The 20,229-nt window shown below is 37.9% G+C and overlaps 1 protein-coding gene across 1 annotated transcript in view; it reads right to left on the minus strand.

Annotated features, from left to right (window-relative positions):
- Positions 1-20,229, minus strand: part of SEC24D (SEC24 homolog D, COPII coat complex component) — a 132,695-nt gene that overhangs the window by 11,165 nt on the left and 101,301 nt on the right. Inside the window, exons 13-19 of the mRNA XM_007952368.2 lie at positions 18,837-18,953; positions 17,802-17,972; positions 13,665-13,761; positions 13,392-13,537; positions 12,259-12,397; positions 11,347-11,465; positions 4,581-4,760 (exon numbers count right to left, since the gene is read on the minus strand). Coding sequence (XP_007950559.1) covers positions 4,581-4,760; positions 11,347-11,465; positions 12,259-12,397; positions 13,392-13,537; positions 13,665-13,761; positions 17,802-17,972; positions 18,837-18,953 — 969 coding nt within the window. The remainder of the gene's footprint in view (positions 1-4,580; positions 4,761-11,346; positions 11,466-12,258; positions 12,398-13,391; positions 13,538-13,664; positions 13,762-17,801; positions 17,973-18,836; positions 18,954-20,229) is intronic.

Consider the following 20,229-nt stretch of genomic DNA (forward strand, 5'->3'; position numbering starts at 1 on the left):
AGGATCTCCTACATAGAACCCCTTCCAAGTGGATGACAGTGGTAGCTGGGCACCATCTAGTTCTTCTGGTCTCATAGTTGTATAGGCTGCAGATTGGATGGTGTACCAGTCGTTAGGACTAATTGTTTCCATGAATTTTGGTTTTCTTCATTCTTCTTTGCTCTGGACGAGGAGCGACCCATCGTTGCCTCTAGATGGCAGCTTGCTAGCTTTTAAGATCCTAGTCGCTACTCACCAAAGTAGGAGGTGGAACAGTTTTGTATAGTATGTTATACCAATTGAGCTTGATGTTCCCTACGTTGACAGTCTATTTATGTCATAAATGACAGCACCTAAATTTGCCCCTATTTTTCCCTGTGGAACTTTCTTGTTTCAGGTTTCACATTTAAGTCTTTGATCCATCTGGAGGTAATTTTTGTGTATGGTGTGAGGTACAGATCTTGTTTCATTTTTCTGCAAATAGATAATGTAGTTTTCCTAGCACCATTTGTTAAAGAGACCATTTCTTCCCCTGTTTAATGGATTTCAGCCCTTCATCAAAAAATCCATAGGTTGATGGATCTATTTCTGGGTTCTCACTTGTGTTCCACTGATCTATGTGTCCTGTTGTACCAGTGCCAGGCTGTTTTGACTACTGTGGGTGTATAGTAGGTTTTAAGATCCGGCAGTGTGAGACCTCCTACTTCGTTCTTCTTCAATAGTGCTTTGCTTATTCAAGGTCTCTTTCTTTTCCACATAAACCTAGTGATTGGTTTTTCCATATCCCTAAAGAATGCTGATGGGATCTGGATTGGGATTGCATTGAATGTATAGATTGCTTTGGGTAGTATTGACAATTTCACAATGTTCAATCTTCCTATCCACGAGCATGATATGTTCCTCCATTTATATAGATCTCTTATGGTTTCTTGGAGTAGTGATTTACAGTTTTCTTTGTACAGGTCTTTGTGTCCCTACTGAGATTTTATAGTTTTCTTCCCATGTTTAGAACAGTCTGTTCTATCTTGTATGTTGTCTTGACTTCCCTACCATCTAGAAGTTCTGTAACTACACCATTTTTTCCCTCTTTTTGGTTTGTAGTTGTCTTCATTTGTCAATTGATGTCTCTGGATCCCTGTTTACAATCTTACAGAGGCTTATTTACTTTGGATACTTCCATAACTGGGTTGGTTTCTGGGTTATGTCATCACGTGTGTTAATGGTCAGTTGTTGTTTGCTGTTGTTGGTTCTCTGTCCAAAGAGATGTCCTTTAGCATCTCTTATAAGGTTGGTCTGGTTTTAACAAATTCCCTTAATTCCTGCTTATCTGGTAATGTCCAAATTTTACCATTATATTTGAGGGACAGTTTTGCTGGATATAATTCTTGGTTGGATTTTTTTTTCTTTCAGGGTTTTATATATACCATCCCATTGCCTTCTCACCTGTATGGTGTCTGCTGAGAAATCAGAGCTTAGTCTTACTGGTTGCTCCTTGTAGATAACTTTTCATTTTTCCTGCGCTGCTTTCAGGGTTCTTTGTCTTTGGTTTTGGTGAATTTGATGATGATGTCTTGGTGATTTTCTTCAGGGGTCTATCCTGTTTGGGGTTCATCTGACTTCTTGAATGGATATATTCTCATCTTCCTAGCAGGGAAATTCTCTTCCAACAAATCTTCAACAATTTTCTCTGTGGTTTTATTTGTATCTTCCTGTTCTGGAATTCCTATTACATGTAGGTTATTCCTTTTGATGGTATCCCACATGAACCTTAGGCTTTCTTCATTTTGTGGTGATCATTTTCTGATTAATCCTTTCCAAAGTAGTACTGAGGTATTTGTCTTTAATCTCACTAATTCTGTCTTCCATTGATTTAATTCTACCCCTTTGCCCATTCATTGTGTGTTCTGGTTAGCTAGTGCTGCTCTGACATGAATATATCACAAATGGCATGGCTTTAATAAACAGGAGTTTATTCTCTTACAGTTGGGAGGCTTTAAGTCCAAGTTCAAAGCACCAGGCTCTAGGGGCTGGGTGAAAGCCCCTCAGCCTTGGGCTTTAGCTCTGCCTCTAGCTCCCGGTCCACTGAAGCTACAGGCTTTTCTTCACTCAGACAGCTGCTGGCTGCTGAAGCTGCCAAGCCCAACATTGACAAGTAAAAAGGCACAGTCCCGATGTTACCAAACTACATGGCAGGCCATCAACTCCAGTCCATTGTAAGTCCCAGGTCAGTAGAGCATGGCAGGCTGCTGAACAATGACATGGCTACATGCAGGGTTCATAAGCTTGAGACCATTCCCAAAGCTGCTGCTTTTATATGGGAAGCAGACCACATTCCCAAAGGCAGTTACTCAGCTGCTTGTGGTAGATCCCACCATGGAGTTGATTGTCAGTCTCATTATGGGGAATAACTACCACCAGCTGCCCAGCCCCTCAACCAAGCCCAGCCAAGTTGACACAAAAACATAACCACCACAATGTGTTATCTATTTCTGAAGATTTAGTATTAATCTTCTGGATTTCTATCTGTAGATTTTGTATCATTTCTAATTTTTCATTTATTTTGTCACTTTGTTCTTGTATTGTTTTTCAAAATTGCTCGAGGGTTTTCTCTGTTTTTTTCCATCAATTTTGTGAGTGTTTTCCTTAAGCTGTCTCTCATTCGGTTGAAGGTACCTAAATATAATTCTTTTGAATTCCTTATCAGGGAGTTCCAATGCTGCTTCTTCCTCAGACATGTGTTCTAGGTCTGTATCCTGGTCCTTTGTTTCTCCTGCTTTATCTTGCTTCTTTGTGTGGATTGTGATGCTCTGTTGTCTCTGAGACATTGTGACATTTTTGTATTTATATTTAATTGGTGATTGTATATTGGAGTGACTTGCCTATGATTTTTCTTTTCTTTGGATGTTATTTAAATAAGCAGGGTACTGTGCTCCTCTATTCACTAGTTGGCAGCACTTATATACTCACCACCTGTCTCCTTTCCTGTTGTCAGCTTCCTGTATGTCTCTACTGTCCTTGGCAAATGGAGCCTATTCTTAGGTCCCTGGAATCTGAATGAGAATGCTGTCACTTTAAATATCCAAGATGGCTGCCGCTTGTAAATATTCAAAATGGCTGCGCCCTCAGTCACTTTAAATATCCAAAATGGCCAATGCTTGTAAACAATCAAAATGGTTGTGCCCTCCAGACAGCCCAAAGTCCAGAGCTCAGGTTGTCTCCCTCCTTGCTGTTTCCCTTCCTAGTCCTAAGCCACCAGCAGAGTCATCCCTACAGGCCTTGGTGACAAGGGCTAATCTTTAGGTCAATTCTCAGGTCCCAACCACTTGGAAATATTCAGGCTGTTGGTCCTGTCAGAGTAGCTGACAGTCTGCAGCTCCGTCTGTCCCTGTACTCACTGTTTTCATTCAAGTTTTTCCACTTGTTCTTGCCTAATCCACTTCTGTACACTTCCTTTCAAAATCAGGGCTCCAGGATTATTTTCTGTATCTCTGTCAATTGGTTTCTCTTTTGTTTGTGGAAGAGGGTCTCTGTAGCTTATTTGTATATTCTGAAGAAGTTCCCTTTTGGCTTATAGATTATTGATAACCCAGTTCTATCTGGAAATCTATCATTGTAATATTTCACATCTAATGTTCATATTGTTTGAAAGAATTAATAGCACTTTGTTTCTGACCTAATTTAGCAGCAGTGTACTATTACTGAGAGTCTAAGAAAGAGTTTGGATATAAAAGTTAGAAATAAGTTGATCAGCCTTCTTCTCTGGTCTCTCTCAACTGTAGCCTGTTAGGTCTCAAGGAAAATGAACAGAGCGTAGGAGTCTTTAAGACTTGAAGGAATGACTCCATCTCTAAGTGTAAGAGCAGTATGGTGGTGGTGGGGGTGATGTTAGTTGCCCTTGAGTTGGCTCTGACTCATGGTGACCTTACATATAACAGAACAAAATGTTGTACAATTCAGTGCCATCTTCATGATTGATGAGTTGAGACTACTATTGTGGCTAATGTGTGGATCCATCTCATTGAGTGTTTTCTTCATTTAGGAAGCTCTCTACTTTACCAAGGATGCTGTAGGCATCTTCAAATATATGCTGGTTTACAAAACTCTGATGGCTTTTGGACAAAGCTAACCATAACCATTCCAGGTAAATGTGGTTACAATTAGACACTTACACATTGTAGAAAATTAGATAAGTATATATGTGCACATAAGATCTCATACACACATATATAAATTGTCTTCAAAGCTATAAAGTAGATTTCTTGAACAACTGAAGCTTAGCTTGCTCAAATTATTTACTTTTTTTTTTTTTTTTTTAATTTATCACCTACTCAATTGATGACCAATTCTAGAATAAGGAAAGAAATCATATAAACAATGCAGTAAAGCAGGAACTTCTTAAATTTCTCCCTCTACCATACTGAGCACATATGATACCCGTATGCAACTAATTCAAAAGAGTTTCTGTGCTAACTCCCACACCATACTCATGACTTCAAATCTCTTCTTAAGAACAAAATGTTTCAGATGTAACATATGGAAAAGCACAAATTATGATTCCTTTCCAAATTCTTCCAGGAAATGCACCATCACAGCATGCTTACGATTGGCAGAAGTTGTGGGTAGAAGAAAAGCTGAGAGTCAGCCACACCCATAGTCATGACCAGCTGTCTCTGAAATGCCCGCTCATCTGTTGAGATCTCTGGTCTGCCAAGCAGTACACAGCTTTTTAACAAACAATTCATGTACACTGGCAATACTTTCATGGAGTCTGGTAGAATAAGCTGAAAAAGAAATACATTTTTTTTCTTTAAATTTTACTTATTTTTTGATTGTTGTTGAGGATATGCACAGCCAAACATATACCAATTCAATAGTTTCTGCATGTACAATTCAGTGACATTGATTACATTCTTTGAGTTGTGCAACCATTCTCATCTTCCTTTTCTGAGTTGTTTCTCCTGCATTAACATAAATTTACTGCCTCCTCTGGTAGCATAGTGCCTAAGGCACTTGACTGCTAACCAGAAGGTTGGTGGTTCAAACCCACCAGCTACTCCTTGGAAGGAAGGTTGGGCAATCTACTTTCGTAGTGATACTGCCTCAGAAACCCAAGGAGGGGTCGCTATGAGTAAGGTCCGACTCCATGGCATGTAACAACAACAACAAGGTTCTTATCTAATTTTTCAAGTTGCTGTTGTAACTTTGATTCCATCTAGATAGATTTTAAAAGAGCATAATGCTCAAGGCAGACTTTTTTTTAACTTGTTAAATTGTTGTTCAGTTTTAAGAATATATTGGTGTCATATGCTTGTTTTTGCCTTTACTGAGAAAGAAACTCTAAACTTCATTTGTAAGGCAGAAGATTATTTGCTTTTGAGGTTGTTGTGAGGATTAAATGGTAATCTATATAAAGTACCCGGAGCATGGTAACTGGCACTAGTAGGTGTTTAAACAATTGTTGTTATTGTTAGTTGCTGTAGAGTCATTTTATTGTATCTAGTATTCTAGAAGCCTGGCACAGTGGTGAAGAGGTCAACAGTAAGGCCAGACTGCCTAGAACTGTTCCCTAGCTATGGCACTTACTACATGTGTGACCTTGGGCAAATAAATTAACCTCTCTTTTCCTCAGTTTTCTCATCTGAAAATGGGATAATAGTAAATCTACTTCATGATTACTGGGCTATTAGGAAAATTAAATGATTATTAATTTGCAAAGCACTTACCATAGTGCCTAGCACATAGTAAGCACCATATATGTGTTTATTAAATAAATGTTTTCTTAATCTGTATTCCAACTTCTACCTCTTGAGTTTAAGAACAGTGTTTCCACTGCCCAAGAGCTATCTCTTCTTTATGATCTTAATTCACACCTTTAGTCAAAATTTATCACTTATTGAATGTCACTGTGTGACAAGTTCTGTGCAAAGGGTCAGAAGATAAGGAGGAATGAGGCATGGTCCCTATCTCAAAATGGGATGGCAGACATAGAAATAAGGAAAAAAAAATTATGGAGATTTTAATACTCCAGGCACAAAATAAAACAGTAAATGCTTTGTGAATTTAAGTGTGCCACTACTGGATTATAACATGTGCATAATCAAACTCCTATAATTCCACAAACTTGTTCATTCTCTCATGTCTCCCATTTTAGATTCTAGAACTTTCAGATAAACTTTAATTTTACTTTTTCATTACCTTCAATTAGCAACCTGATTCCACCTTTATAATCTGTCTGTACCCTCCTCTCTATTCTCATTTGCCTCATATAACCTCACTTTACCTATCTCACAGTGCGTATCAGAGTAAAACCCATTGCCAGAGATTCTGACTCATAGTGACCACCTTTGGTTTTCCAAAGCTGTAAATCTTTATGGAAGTAGATTGCCTCATCTTCCTCCCATGAGGCAGCTGGTGGTTTGAACCACTGACCTGATTAGCAGCCAAATGTCTTACCCACTTACTGAGCCACCGAAGCTCCGATATCATAACGTGATGCTACAAATAAAAGCACCATACAGCAATCCTAGAAACTCAACTTAATGGGTTCAAAAGATTACAGGTAATATCCTGAGTTGTTTAAGCTTCTCCCTACTCCATTTCCTAACAAAGACTAATAATCAAGATTGACTGATCTGATCCTCACTCCTTCCATTTGACAACAGGACAATGAACACAGAAATATCCTAAAACTGTAAGAGATAATGATTAATTGCAAACTGACAAGCTAAAGTACATGGCCTAAAAGTGCATGATTTCTTTTTAGCTTTCCATCATAATGAAGAAAAAGAACATAAATTTATCAGAATCCATAGTGAAAGAAAATTCCTCTCAGGGTCCTTTTAGAATTTATTTTTCAATTTAAATCTCTTTATTTAATACAGGGGAGCTCTGGTAGCACAGTGCCTAAGGCATTTGACTGCTAACCAGAAGGCTGGCGGTGCAAACCCACCAGCCACTCCTCGGAAGGAAGGTTGGGCAATTCTACTTCTGTAGTGATATTGCCTCGGAAACCCAAGGAGGGGTCGCTATGAGTCGGGGCCGACTCGGCAAATAACAACAACAACAACAACAACTATTTAATAAAGAGATTAAATTTACGTACATTTCTTCTCATGCTCTATTAAGTAAGGAATGCATAAGATAGAACTTTATATCTGTAAGGCAAACATAGTTGAGAATAAGTTTACTTTGCAGGTTTCCCGCCCCCTTCCCCCCCTTTCACTTCTGATAAGGAACTCTGGTGGTATAGTGTCTAAGACATTTGATTGCTAACCAGTTCAAAACCACCAGCTGCTCCAGGGAAGGAAGATGAGGCAATCTATTTCTATAAGGATTTACTGCCTTGGAAACCCAATGGGGGTCGCTATGAGTCAGAAGTGATTGGATGGCAATGAGTTTTTTTTATTTTTTCATGTTTTTACTTCTGCTATCCTTTTCAAAGAACCAAAGACAGTTTAAACGCATGTTTCTTCTAAAAAAAGAACATTTTTATAATTTTTATTTAGCATAAAATATTTTCATTTGACATTTGGTATTGGGTTACTTTCTCACCCAAGGCCAATTATGATGAAAAGATGAAGTCATCAGATCATGGTCATATTCTAGAGCCAAATGGCCTCCATACTAGTTATCAATTAGGTATCTCACATATAATTATGAGTTAACAATGTTATTATAAAAACAACAGCAAACTAATCAGTTGCCATTGAATTTGTTCCAACTTACGGCGACCCCATGTTTATCAGAGCAGAACTGTGTTCCACAGAATTTTCCACAGCTGATTTTTAGGAATTAGATTGCCAGGCCTTTCTTCTGAGGTACTCCTGGGTGGACCTGAGCCTCTAATCTTTGGTTAGTAGCTGAGTGCATTAATCATTTGTACCACCTACATAGAAGCATAGGAGCTCTGGTGACTCAGTGCCTAAAACATTTGACTGCTAACCAGAAGGTGGGTGGTTCAAACCCACTAGCTGCTACATGAATGGAAGAGGGAGCTACCTACTTCTGTAAAAATCAACCCCCTTGGAAACCTAATGGGGATCACTGAGTCAGAATGAACTTGATACCAGTGAGCTTCTTTTTAAAAAAAAAAAAAAAACAGAAGCATACTTAAACTTGTCTACTATTATCTTGCAATATCACTGGTTGATTCACATTTATCAGATCATATTATGACAGTTTAGAAGCCTAAATGTCACAAAGGGGCAAGACTTGGTCCATGATGACACCATTAGCATTAATAAGCATCACAGCTCTGGTAGCATAGTGCCTAAGGCACTTGACTGCTAACCAGAAGGCTGGCGGTTCAAACCCACCAGCCACTCTTTGGAAGGAAATGGGTCAATCTACTTCTGTAGTGATACTGCCAGGAAACCCAAGGAGGGGTCGCTATAAGTCAGGTCTGACTTGATGACACATAACAACAACAACAACAAAGCAGGTTAGGCATTTGACTGCTAACCAGAAGGCTGGCCACTCCTCAGAAGAAAGGTTGGGCAATCTACTTCCATAATGATACTGCCTCGGAAACCCAAGGAGGGGTTGCTATGAGCTGGGTCCGACTCGACGGCCCATAACAACAACGACAACAGAGTATAGAGGGAAGAGGGAAGAAAACAGAAGAGGTAATTAAGAAGAAAAGGAAGTAACACTGACAATGAAGAAGTATAAAAGGAATGGAAGAGTGAAAGAAAACAGTCTTATTCAATGTTTTGGAGGTAGGGAAGAACGTGTGGCAAGAGATCACCACTCTAAAATCTTCTCTTCATCTCCCTGGTGAAGGTAAAGGGTATAGGTGGGAAGAGAGTAGAAATTCAATAAAGTCTGGTTGGATTCTGAAGAATTCTTTGGGTTTTAAAATGACAGAAGTGGTAATAAATGGAAAAAAAAAAAAACACCAACAACTATTACTTTATAGTTAAGGTCATTTCACTTGCCATTCCATTTGACAACATTTGGTATGCAGTTACTTTCCCTACCAATACTAGTTACCAATTAGATACCCATATGATACAATATAGGAGCTCTAGTAGCATAGTGCCTAAAGCACTTGACTGCTAACCAGAAGGCTGGCGGTTCAAACCCATCAGCCACTCCTCGGAAGGGAGATGGGGCAATCTATTTCTGTAGTGATACTGCCTCGGAAACCCAAGGAGGGGTCGCTATGAGTCGGGTCTGACTCGACGGCACTTAACAACAACAACAACATGATATAATATATTAAAACTCAGACCAGTGAGCTATTAGACAGATGTAATAAAAAGAATCTACCTTACATATATAAGCTTATATACAAGCTTAAAAATTTGTTTTAATGTTGTTTCTAGTTTTGTGTCCAAACACAGCATCTGTCATATACCCCTCAGAGTGGGTACTTCCTTACATTTTGTCCCCTAAGCACCTCTCTCCCCTCAACCTAGTCCTACCACTGGCAATTCAGCAAGAAGAGTTCTACTGAGGGCCAGAGTCATTATATAATCCATGTTTGCAGCTCCTTAATGGTCTTGCTTGAATCCAAAGGAAACTTTGGATTCTCTAGTCAAATAGTGGAATTCCTTTAGGAATTCCTCCATGGATATGATTTTTTGCAAGTGAACTGTGGGAGAGTACCACATATGAATTTATAGTCCCTGGAGAAAATCCAAAGATCAGCTATTCTGTTCTCAATTGAGCATATATTTTAATATAGTAGCTTCTTAATGTCTATAATTTACAGACTCCATGTCTAAGTTATATCAGTTTTCAAAGCACATTTATGATTGATTGAAAAGTACACTTTTTAAAGATCTTTAAATCCTGCACATTAAATTTGCTAAGGGAGAAAGAAAAATCTCATCATTAGAACAAGAATAATTTCTAACAATTTTTTTCAGAGAAAATAAGGCATCATAATTATTTTACTCCAAAAATAATTAAATCAAGTTAACAGATGATCTTCCAGTAGAGACAAAGATTTTAACTTTCAAACCGTAAGGAAATGACAAGTTTGATTTTTTTTTTCCCTTAAATAGGCAAGAGATTTGTTTTTAACTTAAGGCCTTTGAATCCAATCTGTTTAACATTAGCAAATAAACTTCCAGAGAGGATGTTAACTGTACCTGTTCTCCTTCAACTAATCACTGTGAAGTGTGAGATACTCCAGAGACAGAATAATGCTTCCAGAGCTCTAAGACAAATAGTAAAACTCGGGTTGAAAGTATTCACAATCGAACAATATCCAGGCTGGATTCCAGGTGCACCTGGTGGTCTTTATGTAAATTAAACAAGTACCTTGTGAAATGGTACTGATGTCTGAGGTTAGTAAAGCGGCAAATCTTCAGAATAATGAAGACTGAACACTTGTAGATTCAAGGCTTGCTATGTGATTATCAACACAGGAGAAGAAAGATGGAAAACCAATCTAATTACTTAGACAACATGGAAAGGAATTTTTTTATTTTATAGTCTAAGCTAATAAATGTGTCTGTTTTATTTTCCTTCTTAACCCAGATTATGATTTTGGCCCCCAAATTTATTTACATTATTTTTGCTCCTGAAAGCTGACTCTTTGTTGGGGTTTCAGATATCCTTTTAGCACCCACTGCTGACAATGAATGAGCCGGAAAGCTTTCCCATCTGTTGGTGTCTTCTCTTTTAATCAAAATTCTATACTCAGATATTTAACGCACAACTATGAAAAATGGCATCTAACTTTGATTAGCTGTGAACAAAAGAACAGATGCAAAAATAAATGTGGACCTGTGGTTTTGCTCTTTCTTTCACAGGAGGGAGGCTAAATGAGGTTATTTAAAAGATCTTCTAAATTTTCAAATTAATAGATGATTGCCCAGAGATAATTCTTTTAAAACTTTTTCATATCTCTTAATAACCTTTAAGCATAAAAAATTCCACATTTGTATGCATAAACTGTATGTTTATAAAACATAAAGAATGTCATTACTGTCATCAGCTTATGTGGACTTTGATTGTTAATATGCCTAAAAATTATTTAAGCACATATATTTCACAACCAAATGTCCATCTTCAGTATCAAAAGAGAATCCTGTTTATATTGTGATACTTCTTACATAAAACATTCTTCTGTTTATACACAGTGTAGAGACTGTCAACATAATATACACACATTTTTTGGTTCATGCATCTTGTAAAGTAATTATGTTTTTAAATGTTGGCTATAAAAATACCACAGCACAAAAAGATTACGTTCTCAATCTTCTCGGTTGTATGGGTTACTATAAAGCTTCTATCTAAGTGCCAGGAACATCACAAGCCTTCAATAGTAGTATATACTGAAGGAATGAATAGCTAGCTATTTGTGTCTCTTTAGCATATTAGCTGGCTTTAGCTATTACCATATTAGTGGCTCACCTGGCTTGCTGCAGATGGACCTGCACAATTCTTTCGGTAACATGCTAACATATGGGCAGTCTGATTAACCAGAATTTCCCGAATGACCTTCAAGGGCTGGTGTAGAACTGCTTTAAAAGCTGTGTGCACAAAACAATGAAAAGGGCATCAAAATTTAGCTCAGAAATTGATCCCTTCAGATAATTAAAAAACAAAAACAAGTTGTTATTATCTTCAGATTACCTAGCAAGGAATAATAGCACTCAAAAATGTTAAAGTCATTTGCAAATGGTTTCTCTTAACTAATTATGATGATCTAGCCAATGGGGAACAGTTGCCTACTAATAACAAAATATAGGTCCAAATTTTCCCTCAAAATATTAGAAACACTACTCTACACATAGAAAAAAACAAAGGCTAGTTTGTCATCTTCTGATGTCCTGAATTACTACAGGCTGAATTGCTGCTTCTTCTAAACTTTGGTGTAGAATCTCAGGAGGAACACCAAAGAAAACTTAGCCTTAGGGTCCATACCATTTCATCCTTATCATGGTATGGATAAGTGAGTTCACACTAATGCTTAAGGGCAGTTTCCTTCCATTATCCCCATGTGCCAGAGATTACACTCAAATGCCATAGTAAGAGTTCAAGCATCACCTTCCTAAATTTCAGCTCAGACCCTCCCCTGACCACCACCTCAAGAAGAAATATTAAAGAAAATTGTATCACGTGGGCATGCGTTATCCCATCATTAATCTAGAGTTAGAGATGCTAACTATTCTCCTTCACACTTTGATTTGGTGAAGTTCTGAATTATCTACTAAAAGGCAATGCCACCACAGTGCTTTTCATATACTGGCTTGATTTACTCACAAATCTTGACTCAATTAGTAGGCAAGGTACATTGACCAGAGGATGAACAAAATGTTCTACCTGATTTGGCAAAGAAGTTGATCAGAGCATCTGTCTCACAGCTCTTATAAAGATCAGCCAGCTGGGAGCTGCAGTTTAAACCAAGATTGTGAATCCGCAGTCTTCTTTGACCACTGATAGTTGTGTAAAGCACAGCACACTGCAGAAGCAACAATGAGGTCACGTGTCATTCTGGTTAACAAGCTCTTGATTTTATTTGCATTTGATGAACAGTGTGTACAGTATTGTAGTATGTACAACTAAAAGACTAAATTTTTCCAGAGATTTTTTTTTCTATTATGTCTAAAGACCAAATGACAATAGGGAAAGAAGAATGACCAGCCCCTAAAGTGGATTTCTACCTGGTATTTCAGCAGTTTAAATGACTGAGCTAACCACATCTAAAGAACCATTAGCATTTTTATAAGTAGTGTGCATTTCATGTATCTTTGATTTTATTATAGGGATCTAGGTCCAGAAACACCACCTTCATGTTCTCACAGTCTTACTGAAGGCTTGCTTTGCTAAAAACATATAATTATCTTTGAGGATGTACTTAGGTCTTATGCTGATGATATATACATTTCAAGAGTGCAAAGATATAATCACTTTCCCAAATATCTGTGATTAAAAAATAAACATTAATTGAGCTCTTCCTCAACTTAATGTCAACTTTTATCTTTAAAGGCAATGTTAATGTCTGAAAATTATGCCCATCATATACAATTTTTCTTGTTTTTATTCAAAACCTCCATACTTTCCAGTTAATTTTGTATATTACATAATCAAATCCTATTTCCATGTGCTTCACATGGGGTCTGACATATGGTAAGACTTCAACAAATGAGCTGAAGCCTGAAAGAATCCAACACTGCTGGGAGTCAGTTTTCTGATGCCCATGATACTAACAACAAGTTTGCTGGGCTCTTGTGCAATGATAAGTAACTGTCACTTCATATAGAGTAGCATGCTATGTATCAGAGTATGGATAAACCATACAACCAGTGCTCTAATTTGAAGACTTTTGCCTTTGGAGAAATAGAATTGAGTCTTTTATGAAGAAACTAGCACATTTGATAGCATTTTAGCCTTCCCCACTGATCACTGACAGTAACAAATTAAAAAGTGAAATATGGAAATACATTTTAAATCACCTGGATTAAGGCTCCAGTGTCTTCACTGAGTTTGTCATCATGCTTGAACTCTACAGTTACTGCCTTGTCACAATCAATGGCTGCCATTTCTACATCAGTGGTATTGTTCATAAAAACTCCACCAAAGAAATCAGTGGCTCTGAAACCTAAGGATGAGGAAAAAAGGGAAATTTTGCTTTTCCTTGTTTTGTTATTTTCATTGTTGGCGTGTTATTGACTTGAAGAGAAGACAATCAGATTTAATGGTGACAATCAGGTACAAATAATAATTACCTGTGCTGGTTCGAACTCTCATAATAGCATCAAATCCTATTTTCTTTTCAATATCATTTCTAAGGTCGTTCAAAAATTGTTGGCTATCCAAGTGCAGCTAAAAAAAAAAAAATCATGATCAATGTCCACCAGATGGCAGTAAAACTACTTAAAACAACAATTCTTACTTTTTGTTAATCCTGATTTAGCATCTTATGTTTACATCTTACATTTCTTTAGTTAAAGAAGATAGGATCTTCAGCCAATGATTCTTTACTTTCTATATAAAATTCACACTGATTATTTCCTTTCATTTTCACAACCTGGATGGAGAAATCAGTCATTTTCATTTTGCAAATGGCCAAACTGAGAAAGTAAATGAATAAGGTCGAGAGTCTAAGCAAGAATAATACCCAATGAATAAATCCACTGGATGAAGCTGGAAAGACACCCTAGAGTTTAGGGTTGTACTCCTTCCATTTCACCATATACAGAGCTCCATGAAACTAAGTCAGGGATAGTTCATGCACAGTGTTAGTAGAAACTCATTCTCCCAGCCTTGTCTATTACTCGGCTATCACTGTATTTCTGAAAATTGTTCACTATTCACAACTAAGTAACATTTATGCAATATGCGCATGTGTACAATGCTGAATGTTCACTGAAGATGACAAATAGAACGAGCACCATCTTCTATAGCTTCCTGTCTGACTTGGTCAGTGAAACTCTTTAAGAAAGTATCACTCAAAATTATGAAGATGTCACAGCACTGGGCAACGTTTACTCTGTTATATATAAGGTCACCATAAGTTGGAGCTGACTCCATGGCAACTAACAACAACTGTTTGAAAGGTGAAAGAGAAGCAGACACACACATTCCTCCTTTTCCCCGTCATAACCACAGGGAAGGAGGGACTGATAGAGAGAAATCAAAGATATAATCTTTATTATTGTATTTTGGGGAGCTCTGGTGGCATAGTGCCTAAGGCATTTGACTGCTAACCAGAAGACTGGGGGTTCAAACCCACCAGTAACTCCTCAGAAGGAAGGTGAGGCAATTTATTTCCATAGTGATATAGCCTCAGAAATTCAAGGAGGGTTCGCTGTGAGTTGGATCTGACTCCACGGCAGTGAATTAGGTTTATTTTTGGTGTTATATTTTTGGCTGTTTACATAAACTGGGTGCCTACAAAGTTCCTGGCCATCATTTTTATCATTTCCTCTATAATATTGAATGGCAAGCATTATAACTTTTTTTTTTTTTTTTTGAGGATGAGAAAAATGCTACAGTATGATTCAGCTTTGCAACAATCTCTAATAAATATAAATAAATGAGTGGTAAAATAGCCAAAATGAACACTATTTGTTGATAAAATATTTTACTTCCTGTTTATATCTTAGAGCATTTTCCTTAGTTGGATTACAATATTTATTTTTTAGTACTACATGGAAGCCATCAATAGTTATGCTACAGTCAGATGCAAGTAAATAGCCTTTATTATGTCAGAAACTATATAGGATTAGTACATAATTCAAAATCTTTTGAAAATAGAAAAAGGTAAAATACCTGGATGGTTACATTACCCATGCATCCATTGCATACACATCAGTTGGTGGCACAGTCTTTGAAGCTAAGTCACTTGAGTATAAATGACCACACCAATTTATAGCTTAGGAGTCTAGCTGTTGTTGTTCTTATGTGCTGTCGAGTCAAACCCGACTCATAGTGACCCTTCCTTGGGTTTCCGAGGCAGTATCACTATGGAAGTAGATTGCCCAACTTTCCTTCTGAGGAGCGGCTGTTGGATTTGAACCCCCAGTCTTTTGGTTAGCAGTCAAGTGCCTTAGGCACTATGCCACCAGAGCTCCTAGGAGTCTAGCAAGGCCATGCTAATCACGTATTTCAGGACCTTATTCATTAGGAATGGAGGACAGAAAGTACTTTTTGAGGAAGTGAAAAAGTTTCAGATAAAATTTATTTCCTTAGTTGGGAACTGGCCAGCACAGTAGGCTCAGCTGTGCTTCAACATCCAGAATACGGGCAGAATATGGAAGTTAGAATTCTAGAAGATTGAAAGCTTATTTTCTACCATATGCCCAAACCATCCTACTTTGTTCTAGAAATCCTGGAAAGGGTTCTTAAAGCATTTGCAATTTTATTTCATTTGCAATCTTTGGTGTTATCAAATCCCTTGATAATCTACACTATTACAAACAGTTTTATCTACAATGATTAATATTTGTCATTTATGTTGGAAGAAACAGTCTCTCACTCCTTGTATCCATGTGGAGATTAATAAATTGGAGGTCTACTCCTAGCCTCCCAATTCTGTTAGGTAAGAAGGAACTTACGGTTAGTAAGTTAGAAACAGGGAACTGGTTGTTTATGTATAGCTCAGCCCCTTCTGGGTCATCTTTGTGGGGAGGTAGTCTGCCTGCAGGAGTCATACATTTTCTGCCCCTCAATAAGGTAAGTTGTCAAGGGGCAGGTGTCAAGAGGAGAAGCTTATAAATATATGCCTACCCAGTGCCTAGGTGTATACATCTGTCCATTCAGGGGTGAGTCCATTTGCCCACTATCCAGGCCTGTTATAGTGCTGACATTTTGATTATCTCTTGCATCTGCCTGTCAGTTCATGCTTAAAAGAAAGGGGTATAGTGAAATAACCTCCCAAACCCCAACAATTTAAAACAAAATTTTAGTCACTTTTTTGCAATACCTATAACAAACACACACACATACTTTTTATTACACACACATACTTTTTATTGTGATTTGGGTGAAAATTTTCAGAACAAATTGGTTTTCCATCCAACAATACATACATACTTTGTTTTGTGACATTGACTGCAATCCCTACAGTATAACAGCACTCTTTCCACTTCCTGTGTTTACCATTTCCCTTTGCCCTTCTTTCCTATCTCTTCCTGCCTTCTGAGCTTTCTCCCTAGGCCAATGCTGCCCTTTTGATCTCATCTGGTTGACTGTTCTAATGAGCGTGTACCTCCCTGGTGTTATTGCTCACCATATAGGCTCATTTATTGTTTGGCTTAAGTTGACCCACTGAGATGACTTAAGTTCCAGGCTGGAAAAGTATCTAAAGCCCATAGTCTCAGGGGTTACCACCAGGCTGTCAGATCAGTTAGCCTGGTCTTTATGATTTTGAGCTTTATTCTACATTTTTCTCTTACTCTATCCAAGACCTCCTATTGTGATCCATTTCAGAGGAGTCAGCAGCGGTAGCTGTGTACCATCTAGTTCTTTTGGTCTCAGGGTTGTAGAGGGTAGGGTTCACATGATCCATTAGTCCTTTGGACTAATTGTTTCCACCCATCTTCAACTTTCTTCACTGTTCTTTGCACCGGATGGAGAGAGACTAATAGTTGTACCTTAAATAGCTGCTCATTCTAAAATATACTTTTCCCCAGTATATGGCAGTTTACAGGAGAAGGCCTGGTGGTACAGAGGATAAATACATGACTGCTAACTAAAAGGCTGGGGCTATCAGCCTTGTGGCAATTTTCTTCCATAAGACTGTTTGTTAGGTGTCCTTGAGTCAGTTCTGACTCATAGCAACACTCTGTACAATAGAATTAAACACTGCCCAGTCCAGCACCGTCCTCACTATTGTTGCCATGCTTGAGCCCATCATCACAGCCCCTGTGTCAATCCATCTCATTGAGGGTCTTCGCCCTTTTCACTAACCCTCCACTTTACTAAACATGATATCCTTCTCCAGGGACTAGTCCCTTCTGACAACATGACCAAAGTACAAGAGATGAACTCTGTCCATTTTCACTTCTAAGGAGCATCTTCTACTTCCTCCAAGACAGATTTGTTTGTTATTGTAATTGTCAAGATTACAGCCTTGGAAAATCTATAGGGCAGTTTTCTCTGTCCTATAGGGTTTCTATGAGTCAGAATTAACTTGATGGCAATGGGATGGTATTTTTACATTGATATTTAAATCTGAGATTGAATGAGCTCAATCTTTTGCCAAACAGTTAATGAGTACAAAATCAATTGCTTCACCAGTTTCCCATCTGCACTTTACTTTTGTCAGTTCACCACAAGAGGGCACAGCTTTCTTAACCTATGAGCTATGGGTCAACATTAAATTGGGAGTAGAAAACCAATGAACAAAAAGCTGCATTTACCTGGAAATTGTTGTATTTGTACAGGGTTCCTCCAGTGAGCTGCGGAACAAGACCCAGAGAGGCCACGTCCACATACTGACTGGGAAAGAGGAAGAGTGTCACAGAGCAGCCGTTAGCCACACAGTCTTTGGCCAGAGATTCATAGACATTTGTTTGGGGCTGGAAAAGAATCTGAAGAAAAAGATATAAAAGAGAGGGAAAAATTACAGAAATACGTTTGGCGTAAAATTTAAATATCTATTGATTTCTCCTTGAATTGTTAAAATGAAAAACTATATGTATTTTGCAGGAAGGTGAACTGGGTGTTAAAGAAATGGGTTGTGTTAATCATCAATATCCTGTCTATGGCAGGCTTGTGCCCTGTAAAATGTGTATGTATGTGTGCAATTTAATCTGATCCCCAAACAACCCTAATGAAGGTGATATTGCTAATTCTGGCTTTTATGGAATTAGAGGAAGTTCCGGACGTTAGGACATTAAAAACTTGTGTTGTGTCATGTGGCTAGTAGTCTAATGCCTACATCTATGCCCTTATCTCCTCACTGACTTTCTCCCCTTGCTCAACTGTCAGAGGGTTTGAGCAAAGGCATATTTTGAGCAACAAGAACCTCTAGTTTAATCTCAGGTCTCTACCTCAAGAGTGTCACAGGGTGTAGTCTACATTCTCTCTCTACTTTTTATCTTTATCTTTGTTTTTTTTTTTTCATTTTCCCTCACTTCCTCCATTTCTGTGATAGTCTTATCACTCAGTCACTCTTACATAGATTATACATGAAGAAATCTAAGAAAGCTTGGGGTCTTACTTTAATTCAGATATTTTGACATTAGCTTTTCCAGGAATACAAAATTTCTTAAATTATTTGCAATTCAAAATATTCTTGTAATAGACAAAGTCTTAGACTTCAACATTTAGATTTAGCTTTTCTATCCCGCCCTCTGCCCTCACCTTCTTCGACAAAGTGCACAGTCTCTTTGTTTACTGCCTTTTGGTAACTGACATATGGATACCTTCAATGGCAAATGTACACAAAATACCTTTTCTTTGTCCGTATTAACCAGCTTTTTGTCATCTCTGTTTTTGAGCTTCCCTGGTGCGTCTACGGTTGGCAAGGAGGAATGGAAGATAAACAGCTTCCCAGGACAATCTGCTGCCTAAAATAAATCACAGCAAACGCCTTTGTGGGTAAGGTTTTATTTTAAGGAAATCAGAAAATAAATTAAAATGTAGGTAACTTCTATAAGCCAGATACTATATTTATCTTGTTTAGTCCTTACAGTAACCTTTGTGTCCCTGGGCAGGGGGCTATCTCTTCATTTTATAGATGGAAAACCTGAGTCTTAGAGAGAATAAGTAATTTGTCTAACATCATGTAAGTTGTAAATAAAAGAGTCAGTATTTAAATATAAGTCATGCCATGGTAAAAAATTTGTGTTACAGTCAAATTACTTTCTTGATTAGCCTACATTGTAGTCTTTGAGGTCCAGGTGAGTCCTCTAATACAAAAGTAGATGATAGCATTATAGGATCATGATGCAGTAAAACCGAAAAACAAACCCACTGCCATAGAGTCTATTCTTGACTCATGGAGACTATTTAGGACAGAGTAGAACTGCTCCACAGAATTTCCAAGGCTGTTTATCTTTATGGTAGCAAACTGCCCCATCTTGCTCCCATGGAGCAGCTGGTAGGTTTGAACTGTGGAACTTTTGATTAGCAGCTGAATGTATTAACCACTACCCCACCAGAGCTCCTCATGATACAATTAACAAAGAAACAAACAAAAAACACCAAGCCATCTGCCATCGAGTCTATTCTGATTCATAGCAACCTCCATTGGGTTTCCAAGGCTGTAAATCTTTACAGAAGTAGACTGCTTCATCTTCCTTATGTGGAGTAGCTGGTCGGCTGTAAATACAAGCACTGACCTTCTGATTAGCAGCTGAATTCCTTACCCACTACACTACCAGACCACCTTCATGATGTAACAAGAACTCTTAATTCAACCCTCGAGTAAACCTAAAATCCTGTTTCAAGAAAGAATGCACGAGATATAACAGCATTACGGCAACTGCAGACCTAGGAACTGACTATCAGACATGATGACAAAAGTAAAAGGATTACATATACCTACAGTACCTGGGAAGAAACAGAAGATTATAGGCTCCATGGAAGTTAATTCTGCATTAAGAATACTCAAAATTTTAAGAAAACTATAAAAAATGACTTCAAGAAACCGTAACAGATCTACATAAATGGAAGAACATCCCATGCTCATGAATAGGAAGATTGAACATTGTGAAAATGTCAATTCTACCCAAAGCAATCTATACATTCAATGCAATCCCAATCCAGATCTTATCAACATTCTTTAGGGATATGGAAAAATCAATCACTAACTTTATATGGGAGAGCTCTGGTAGCATAGTG

The sequence above is a fragment of the Orycteropus afer genome, unplaced genomic scaffold (genome assembly GCF_000298275.1).
Source record: "Orycteropus afer afer isolate SDZICR_OR568_19922 unplaced genomic scaffold, OryAfe1.0 scaffold00332, whole genome shotgun sequence".
NCBI classification, from domain to species: Eukaryota; Metazoa; Chordata; class Mammalia; order Tubulidentata; family Orycteropodidae; genus Orycteropus; species Orycteropus afer.